Consider the following 11181-nt stretch of genomic DNA (forward strand, 5'->3'; position numbering starts at 1 on the left):
GACCATCATATAAACATAGCCCCCTAAAACCATCAAGTAAGTAGAGGGCTCCCTGGGACCATCAAGTGAGTAGAGGTCCCCTAGGACCATCATATAAACATAGCCCCCTAGGATTATCAAGTAAGTAGAGGGCTCCCTAGGACCATCATATAAACTTAGCCCCCTAGGATTATCAAGTAAGTAGAAGCCCCCTCGGACCATCATATAAATATAGCCCCCTAGGATTATCAAGTAAGTAGCGGGCTCCCTAGAACCATCATATAAACATAGCCCTCTAAAACCATCAAGTAAGTAGAGGGCTCCCTAGGACCATCATATAAACATAGCCCTCTAAAACCATCAAGTAAGTAGAGGGCTCCCTAGGACCATCATATAAACATAGCCCTCTAAAACCATCAAGTAAGTAGAGGGCTCCCTAGGACCATCATATAAACATAGTTCTCTAAAACCATCAAGTAAGTAGAGGTCCCCTAGGACCATCATATAAACATAGCCCTCTAAAACCATCAAGTAAGTAGAGGGCTCCCTAGGACCATCATATAAACATAGCCCTCTAAAACCATCAAGTAAGTAGAGGGCTCCCTAGAACCATCATATAAACATAGCCCTCTAAAACCATCAAGTAAGTAGAGGTCCCCTAGGACATCATATAAACATAGCCCTCTAAAACCATCAAGTAAGTAGAGGGCTCCCTAGGACCATCATATAAACATAGCCCTCTAAAACCATCAAGTAAGTAGAGGGCTCCCTAGGACATCATATAAACATAGCCCTCTAAAACCATCAAGTAAGTAGAGGGCTCTCTGGGACCATCAAGTGAGTAGAGGTCCCCTAGGACCATCATATAAACATAGCCCCCTAGGATTATCAAGTAAGTAGAGGGCTCCCTAGGACCATCATATAAACATAGCCCCCTAGGATTATCAAGTAAGTAGAAGCCCCCTCGAACCATCATATAAATATAGCCCCCTAGGATTATCAAGTAAGTAGCGGGCTCCCTAGGACCATCAAATAAATATAGCCACCTAGGAATATCAAGTAACTAGAGGGACCCCTTAGGACCATCAAGTGATTAGAGGTCCCCTAGGACCATCATATAAACATAGCCACCTAGGATTATCAAGTAAGTAGAGGGCTCCCTAGGACCATCATATAAACATAGCCCCCTAAGATTATCAAGTAAGTAGAGCCCCCCTCGAACCATCATATAAATATAGCCCCCTAGGATTATCAAGTAAGTAGCGGGACCCCTTAGGACCATCAAGTGATTAGAGGTCCCCCTAAAACCATCAAGTAAGTAGAGGTCCCACAGGAACCATCAAATAAATATAGCCCCCTAGGATATCAAGTAAGTAGAGGGCTCCCTAAGACATCAAATATATATAGCCCCCTAAAATCACCAAGTAGAGGGTCCCCCTACGACCATCAAGTGAGTAGAGCTCCCTAGGAATATCAAGTAAGTAGAGGCCCCCTGAAATCATTGAGTAGAGGGTCCCCCTATGACCATCAAGTATGTATAGACTCCCTATGACTGTCAACTAAGTAGAGCACCTTCTACAACCGTTAAGTAAGTAAAGGCCCCCTAGGACCATCAAGTAATGCTAATACCTTCTACTGCAATGTTATTTGTGCCAAAAATGAAACTCGTGATATGAAATTTTCCATTCATTCATTGCATTTTTTTTTATCCCAAAAATCAAACTTATTCCCACTCAAATTTGATTTGTTAATGCGGACTCCTGAAGTTGATGAAACATAAATTAGCTTGTTGTATCTGGCTTAACTTTGATGTTTTGGCTAGCGGTAATGAATGATAATCTCATTTTCAGAGCCATTGCCGCCCCGCCCTTCTGGAATTCCTCGACAGGCCATCCAGAGAGGAGCTGTGACAAAGTCAAGTGTACCGCCCGGAACTCGGACACCAATGTGTGATAGCTGTGGTGAGACAATCAGGTTAGTAGTACATTTCTCTTCATCTTGTTTTTATTCATCAAATGTCAGAAAAGAATCATTCGCCTATTAAAAGGAATGAGCATATCCATTTTGCCAAGTTAATATCCTCCTTCGCATTTTTTGGAGTCATATGAGAGCAGCTCACTTAATGGTTTAAATAATCCTCTGATTGTTTCATCATACATTTATTCTTGAATGTGTGTCTAATAGAAGAAATACAGTATGAGTGAAGTTTGTTTCTTATTTGTCTACTCCAGAGGTCCATTTGTAAATGCCATTGGAAAGAACTGGCATCCTGATCACTTTCATTGTTCTCATTGTTCCACCAATCTGATGGAGATGGGTTTCGTGGAAGAAAATGGACAGCTGTTCTGTGAGAGAGATTACGCTGCCTACTTCGCTCCCAATTGTTCTAAATGCCAACAACCTATCATTGGGGTAAGTCACTAAGATTATGTATTTAAGAGTAACTGATTAAAAAGAGGGATAACAATCTCTGGGGACCTGACTGGTATAGGGGTTTGCCTGGTCATATGAACACCTGAACATTTCTGAAATTTAATAAACTAATACCGGTAAACTATACTGATCAGAGCAATTTTAGGAAAACAAATTATCCAGAAAACATTATAAGGCCGCCACTCTAAACTGATTGTTTAGAATGAATTCTGCAGATTGCATATATGGATGGATGGGATGGATGGGATGAAAGGAAGGGGAAGCAACAACCATTTCTCTCAAGGATTTCTGCATAGACATTAATGTATCTACTCGGTATGTGGGAAAAATAGAGAGGGTGCCAAGTCTAGCCCGTCCCTGCCATCCCACAAATGGAGGGTGCTTGAAAAACACCTGATTTTGTTTACCGGTACTTTGTTCATCTGTGCCGGACATGCTTGATGTGAAACCAACATTTCTCACTAACTATCATGGCTTAAACTTAGTATTTTAATGAGACACTGCAAGGCCAAAACTTCTTAAATGTCTTATTGAAATTTATGACTATTTTGAAGTCAATACATCAATACACTCAAGTGAGGCAATGGACTGACCCCAGTAACTCTAAGCTAGTTGAACCAGTAAATATCAGATATCACATGGTGGTTTTTTCTCTCTCTCTCTCTCTAGGATGTGCTAAATGCCTTGGAGAAGTCCTGGCATCCTGATTGCTTTGTCTGTGCTCAGTGTCATCGGCCATTCTCAGCAATTGGAGCTGGAAGTAGCTTCCATGTGGAAGATGGAATGCCTTATTGTGAACAAGGTAGGTCTGGTTAAAATATGAGGGATGGAATATATGATTGTGAACATAGATGAAATGTCTATTAATAATATTGAGTTGTCATTTTTGTTTACCAAATTACCAGTTACAAGATTGTTAGGTAAGTTACTAAAAATGAAATGAAAGTTTATTTTCAGGTTATCACAAATAAGGTCTTGTTCATTGGACCTGCTCGCACCTGCCAGATCGCATTTTGGAATTATTTTGATTTCTCAACTAAAATTTACGTGTACGGTGCAGTAAGATATTTTGCAAACTGTAGAATCTCTCGATGAGAGTATATCACCAAAATTCTGTTGTCAGTGAACAATTTATTCAAACTAAAGTAAAGCTATGTACAGTAAAAGACAACAATGGATTAAAGAAAGTGATTTATTCCTCGTCTTTTGTATTTCTATTTTTAGATTGGAACCAGATGTTCACTACTAAATGCTCTGGATGTAACTACCCAATTGAGCCAGGCGATAAATGGGTTGAGGCTCTGGACACCCAGTGGCATTCTGGCTGTTTTACATGTACCGTAAGTAGACAGTTAATAGCTTGTTATATTTACCCAATTGAGCTTGGTGATTAATGGGTTGAGGCTCTGGATACCCAGTGGCATTCTGGCTGTTTTACATGTACCGTAAGTAGACAGTTAATAGCTTGTTATATTTGCCCAATTGAGCCTGGTGATAAATGGGTTGAGGCTCTGGATACCCAGTGGCATTCTGGCTGTTTTACATGTACCATAAGTAGACAGTTAATAGCTTGTTATATTTAGCCAATTGAGCCAGGCGATAAATGGGTTGAGGCTCTGGATACCCAGTGGCATTCTGGCTGTTTTACATGTACCGTAAGTAGACAGTTAATAGCTTGTTATATTTAGCCAATTGAGCCTGGTGATAAATGGGTTGAGGCTCTGGACACCCAGTGGCATTCTGGCTGTTTTACATGTACCGTAAGTAGACAGTTAATAGCTTGTTATATTTAGCCAATTTAGCCAGGCGATAAATGGGTTGAGGCTCTGGACACGCAGTGACATTCTTGCTATTTTACATGTACCGTAAGTAGACAGTTAATAGCTTGTTATATTTGCCCAATTGAGCCTGGTGATAAATGGGTTGAGGCTCTGGATACCCAGTGGCATTCTGGCTGTTTTACATGTACCATAAGTAGACAGTTAATAGCTTGTTATATCTAGCCAATTGAGCCTGGTGATAAATGGGTTGAGGCTCTGGATACCCAGTGGCATTCTGGCTGTTTCACATGTACCTTAAGTAGACAGTTATTAGCTTGTTATATTTACCCAATTGAGCCTGGTGATAAATTGGTTGAGGCTCTGGACACCAAGTGGCATTCTTGCTGTTTTACATGTACCGTAAGTAGACAGTTAATAGCTTGTTATATTTACCCATTAAGCCTGGTGATAAATGGGTTGAGGCTCTGGATACCCAGTGGCATTCTTGCTGTTTTACATGTACCGTAAGTAGACAGTTAATAGCTTGTTATATTTAGCCAATTTAGCCAGGCGATAAATGGGTTGAGGCTCTGGACACGCAGTGACATTCTTGCTATTTTACATGTACCGTAAGTAGACAGTTAATAGCTTGTTATATTTGCCCAATTGAGCCTGGTGATAAATGGGTTGAGGCTCTGGATACCCAGTGGCATTCTGGCTGTTTTACATGTACCATAAGTAGACAGTTAATAGCTTGTTATATTTAGCCAATTGAGCCTGGTGATAAATGGGTTGAGGCTCTGGATACCCAGTGGCATTCTGGCTGTTTCACATGTACCTTAAGTAGACAGTTAATAGCTTGTTATATTTACCCAATTGAGCCTGGTGATAAATTGGTTGAGGCTCTGGACACCAAGTGGCATTCTTGCTGTTTTACATGTACCGTAAGTAGACAGTTAATAGCTTGTTATATTTACCCATTAAGCCTGGTGATAAATGGGTTGAGGCTCTGGATACCCAGTGGCATTCTTGCTGTTTTACATGTACCGTAAGTAGACAGTTAATAGCTTGTTATATTTAGCCAATTGAGCCAGGCGATAAATGGGTTGAGGCTCTGGACACGCAGTGACATTCTTGCTTTTTTACATGTACCGTAAGTAGACAGTTAATAGCTTGTTATATTTAGCCAATTGAGCCTGGTGATAAATGGGTTGATGCTCTGGACACCCAGTGGCATTCTGGCTGTTTTACATGTACCGTAAGTAGACAGTTAATAGCTTGTTATATTTAGCCAATTGAGCCAGGCGATAAATGGGTTGAGGCTCTGGACACGCAGTGACATTCTTGCTTTTTTACATGTACCGTAAGTAGACAGTTAATAGCTTGTTATATTTACCCATTAAGCCTGGTGATAAATGGGTTGAGGCTCTGGATACCCAGTGGCATTCTGGCTATTTTAAATGTACCGTAAGTAGACAGTTAATAGCTTGTTATATTTACCCAATTGAGTCTGGTGATAAATGGGTTGAGGCTCTGGATACCCAGTGGCATTCTTGCTGTTTTACATGTACCGTAAGTAGACAGTTAATAGCTTGTTATATTTAGCCAATTGAGCCTGGTGATAAATGGGTTGAGGCTCTGGACACCCAGTGGCATTCTGGCTGTTTTACATGTATCGTAAGTAGACAGTTAATAGCTTGTTATATTTACCCACTAAGCCTGGTGATAAATGGGTTGAGGCTCTGGACACCCAGTGGCATTCTGGCTGTTTTACATGTACCATAAGTAGACAGTTAATAGCTCGTTATATTTACCCATTAAGCCATTAAACCTAAAACTAAATGCAGATTATTTTAACTTATACTATAACTCTATTTATCTATTAACTATATTTTTAGCTCCGCTGTCGACTTTGAGTGAGTGATTGTCTGTTGTTGTCCATCGTCCGTGTCAATGTTTTACTTTTTCGACTTCTTCTTGAAAACTACAAGCCTGAATGCTTTGATACTTGGTGTATATGTACCTTGGGTAGACCTCTCTCAGATTTGTCTATTCATATCTTCAATTCTCTAATTAGTCCCCGTTCGGACGTAGTCCGAAAACGGGGACTTATGTTTTGCCCTGTGTGCGTCCGTCCGTGATCACCTGTATCTCGAACATGAATGGACCGATTAAGTTCAAACTTCACTCATACATCACACATTATATGGGACATATGCACATGCATTTTTTTCATGATCCGATTAACGATAGCCGAATAGCGGCCATTTTAAGGCCGAAAATGCATCAAAATCGCACATTTTCACCATTCCGGACCCGGATCTCAGTTATGCATGGACGGATTTCGTTCAAATTTGCTACATACATTAAACATAATAGGACCTTGATGCACGTCATTTTTTTTTTCGGATCAAGTTCGAAATGGCCGACTGGCGGCCATTTTGTTTTAAAGAATTCAGTTCTGGATCCGTATCCGAGACATGTCTGGATTGATCAAGTTCAAACTTCACACACACGAGGTACATCATGTCACAAATATGTATGTGCATTTGTTTCATGATCTCATTAAAGATAGCCAAATAGCGGCCTCTTTAAGGCCGAAAATGCATTGAAATCGCACATTTTGACCATTCCGAACCCGGATCTCAGTTATGCATGGACGGATTTCGTTCAAATTTGGTACATACATTAAACATAATAGGACCTTGATGCACGTCATTTTTTTTTTCGGATCAAGTTCGAAATAGCCGACTAACGGCCATTTTGTTTTGAAGAATTCAGTTCTGGATCCATATCCAAGACATGTCTGGATTGATCAAGTTCAAACTTCACACACACATGGTACATCATGTCACAAATAGATATGTGCATTTGTTTCATGATCCGCTTAGCTGAATGATGGCTATTTTAAGGCCGAAAATGTATCAAAATCATGTATTTTCCCAATTCCGGAACCGGATCTCAGTCATGCATGTATAGATTTTGTTCAGATTTAGTACAATGTGTTGTACATATGCAGGTGCATTTCGGTCATGATCTGCTTTGAATGTATATGTCACTCAAATATGAATGGAACGGGGACGTGTCATTGACAATGACTTGTTTTAGTGAATATTTTTGTAATTTTTGGTAAAAAGTGATATTTTTGATTTCTTGTTAAAAACTGCAAGTCCAATTGCTTTGATATTACATATATGGGTACTACATGTGGACCTCTCTCAGATTTGTTTATTTTGTAATGATATCTTCAATTCTCTAATTTTGGTGAATATTTTTGTTAAAAAGTGATATTTTTGATTTCTTGTTAAAAACTGCAAGTCCAATTGCTTTGATATTACATATATAGGTACTTCATGTGGACCTCTCTCAGATTTGTTCATTTTGTAATGATATCTTCTATTCTTTAATATTGGTGAATATTTTTGTCATTTTTGGTAAAAAATGATATTTTCAACTTCTTGTTAAAAACCGCAAGTCAAATTGTTTTGATATTACATATACAGGTACTACATGTGGACCTCTCTCAGATTTGTTCATTTTGCATTGATATCTTCAATTCTCTAATATTGGTGAATATTTTTGTCATTATTGGTAAAAAATTATATTTTCAACTTCTTGTTAAAAACCACAAGTCCAATTGCTTTGATATATGACATATATATGTACTACATGTGGACCTCTCTCAGATTTGTTCATTTCATGATGATATCTTAAATTCCCAAATTTTGATGAATATTTTTATCATTTTTGGTAAAAAGTAATATTTTCGACTTCTTGTTAAAAACCACAATCATTTATGGTGAAATATGATATTTTTGAATTCTTGTTGAAAACAGCAAGTCCCATTGCATTGATACTATGCATATTGTTCATTTTCTAATGATATCTTCAGTTCTTTAATTGAAATGTGCATTGCTAACAGCGGAGCTATCTCAGCCGAGAGGCTGCTTGTTAAAAAAAATAATAATTTTATCTGATTTTTCGTTTATTACAGGTTTGTCATGTCAACCTAGAAGGGCAGAGTTTCTACGCTAAGAGTGGAAAGCCTTATTGCAGAAAACATGCCAGCGGCTAAACAGTTTCCATGGTAATGAGATTACCATGACGACATTGACAACATTTGAATTTATTTTTAGGTCCTCTGCAATTTTCTGTCAAATATCTCTTCTTTTGATCAGATTATATGCTTCTAAATTCAATTCCGCAATTCACATAGTAATGTAGCTGGCACTTTCCCAGCAGTTCTGTGTATTTTTTCTAATTTTGTTCCACAGTTGTTGATTCAAGCTGTGGAAAATTATAAAAAAAAAGGTTGGCTGATTCTAGTCATGTGATTTTCTTAGTTTGATAAATTTTATGAATATGTTGGGATATTCATTTGTTGAATGAAGTCACATGATGTTAATACTAATTCTGATAGGTTGGTATATGTTCTGTTATTCCAAATTTGGGCATTTTGAGATAGAGTAAATTTGTTGACAAAATATTGGTTTAATAATAATTGTTCCCTAATAGTTTTAATATTGGAGATCCCGTGTCTAAACAAAAGGGATCTAAATATGAACACTGGGGGCAGTGTTTCTGAATGGTGCTCTCCTTGATAGGAAATTACAATTTTTAGACCGTTTTGAAATAGTGTTCCCATAGTTACATATAGGAATGTTTTATAATATTTAGTTACTGGTATTCTGCAATTAGATATTTTGTACGTGACAAAAAAAATGTGAAAAAAATATTAGAAACTGATATGCGGATATTATGAGACTTCTGTAGTGCAATGTTTAGGGTTTGTTTTATTTTTTGCTACTTTCAACAGCTTCAGTTGGCCGTTACTGTAAAATCTGTATTAAAAGCCGCGGCTTCTATTAAAATGGTATGATGCAGCAAATGAGATGTGGCTTCTATTAGAGAAACGTATGAGAAATGGTGATTTTTTGGGTCTCAATTGTTAAAAATGAATGGGTGCGGCTTCTATTATGAATGCGGCTTTTAATACAGATTTTACGATATATTTTACGATATATTTCCAAAAATATTAGTATAGGTGAGTGTAATAAATTGATAGAATATACAACAAATTGTGTAATACGCAAAATGTGCAAGGTTATGTTGACAATATTTGTTTAGTATTTTGTTCTTTACTAATTTAAAATATAAGTTCCAAAAGAAATGTTGTCAGAAATGGCAAAATTAGATCTGTGGAGGTAACTAAAATGTGGAAAATTTAAAAAAAAAAAAAGTTTTTATTTTTTGCTCCACCAAATAAATTAGAAATAGCCACACAAAAAATTAGGGTTAACAATGACTTTGTGATTATCCCATTTAACAGATTGTTTCAAATTAATAATTGGCTCAATATATATTGAGGTTCACAATTCATAAACTAGTTTGTTTCCCAAATTTTTCAGCATATTTTCACAGGAAATAAGTTAGCAACATTTCAGGAAATACCTGTGTATTACCAGGTAGCTGTGTTTTTTCAGTACCATGTGATGGTCACATGACTATCACATGATCTGCTGTGACAGTGATATGTATATGTGCATTTTTGTACAAGTTGAATTGCAAAATCTGCAATACCAACAAACTAGTTCTGAATTTGATATTGTCAAGTGACCTCAATCACCAGGTATTTATTTACTTGAATACGACCCCCCCCCCCTTGAGATTCCCAGTAGTAAGCAATAATCAGCTATCCTGTTTTCTAAAATTCCAAGCACTTCGTAAGAATGATTTAATTTACTTTTAAATATTTTTCACTTTAAGAAATGTTTGTGTTTCACTTGTAGAGTACATTAAATAAAATGCACGTTTTTCTCACTATGTAGTAATTATTTTATGGTGAATTTTATTTTATTTTTATTATTGCTGTTTTTTTTCGGAGATTAAATTTGATGTTAAAATGGTTAAAAAAAAAAATAGTGAAATGTTTTTTTCTCATGCTTTGATATTGCATTGTTCTGTATTACTTGACCACACTTTCATATAGGATTTAGTGTTCGTTGATCCGAACCCACAATAAAATTATCCTTCTCTGCGGAAAATATAAACAACTCCATTCTAATATTATGTGGGTGAAATATTGATATTGCCCTGTGATCTGCTTTATATACACCAACTGAGCATGAGTATATACCCACAAACAGAGCATTATTATTATTCGTAGACACCTTGATATGTCTTTCATGACATACAAACATATTGTGTTGAAGACTGTAATGTCTTTGTTAGCAGCACCAAAGACATTAAAAAAAATGTTCTAATGTCTTTGGCAGTGCAGAGATCAACAATATCAACATAAATAAATAAACATAAATAGATTTAATGGGTAAGCAGCATTACCCATTTGTGCTGGATTTAATAGTTACAATATTTACTTTTAAACTGTATCATCAATTTTCATAAGGTCATTATTTTTCTTATAATATTGCGTGTGTGGTCATTATTACGGTAACTTTTAAATACAGCTGTTTTGCTGATAATGCCTTACATTGTATAGATACTTTGAGTTTATATTTTAGTTTTTTTTTACCTACTATGTAATAAATCCCAGCAATAAAGTATAAAGTACTGCTTGTAAATACAAACTGTGATATTCATTTGTGAACTTATTTGTATGTTGGAATATCAATGTGTATAGCAGGACTTGATTAAAAGGCGGTGATCGTTACGCAGTGTGTGTTTAAATTAACAAGTTGTGTAAATAAACAATGTATTTTACACGCATTGTGTGACATGGCATGGCGACTGCCGCCCTTCAAATATAACCCATTTGATGGCCATTATTGTTAGAGTAAACACTAAACATGTTGTACAAAGAAACGTTTTATGGAGACTAATTTTTAACTATCACGATTATTTGTCATATTTTGTCATTTTTCCTCTCAAAATAGACCAATTTATAAGCCTCTCATTTTCAATAATGGTCGCAAGAATACGAACACATCCATGAATATGATAAAGTTTTACAGATTTTATTAATAACTAGTAACCACAGAAATTCCTAGAC

The 11181-nt window shown here is 36.7% G+C and overlaps 1 protein-coding gene across 7 annotated transcripts in view; it reads left to right on the forward strand.

The window, feature by feature from the left end:
* Positions 1-10759, forward strand: part of LOC102801147 (PDZ and LIM domain protein 5-like) — a 78787-nt gene extending 68028 nt beyond the window's left edge. For all 7 annotated transcript variants that reach the window (XM_085493847.1, XM_085493848.1, XM_085493849.1 and 4 more), the window contains 5 exons: positions 1830-1953; positions 2211-2391; positions 3082-3214; positions 3637-3752; positions 8167-10759. In XM_085493847.1, the coding sequence (XP_085349973.1) occupies positions 1830-1953; positions 2211-2391; positions 3082-3214; positions 3637-3752; positions 8167-8247 (635 nt within the window). In that variant the 3' untranslated portion in view covers positions 8248-10759. The remainder of the gene's footprint in view (positions 1-1829; positions 1954-2210; positions 2392-3081; positions 3215-3636; positions 3753-8166) is intronic.
* Positions 10760-11181: the final 422 nt, after the last annotated feature.

This window comes from Saccoglossus kowalevskii, chromosome 19, assembly GCF_978046115.1.
Source record: "Saccoglossus kowalevskii chromosome 19, keSacKowa6.1, whole genome shotgun sequence".
Lineage (NCBI taxonomy): Eukaryota > Metazoa > Hemichordata > Enteropneusta > Harrimaniidae > Saccoglossus > Saccoglossus kowalevskii.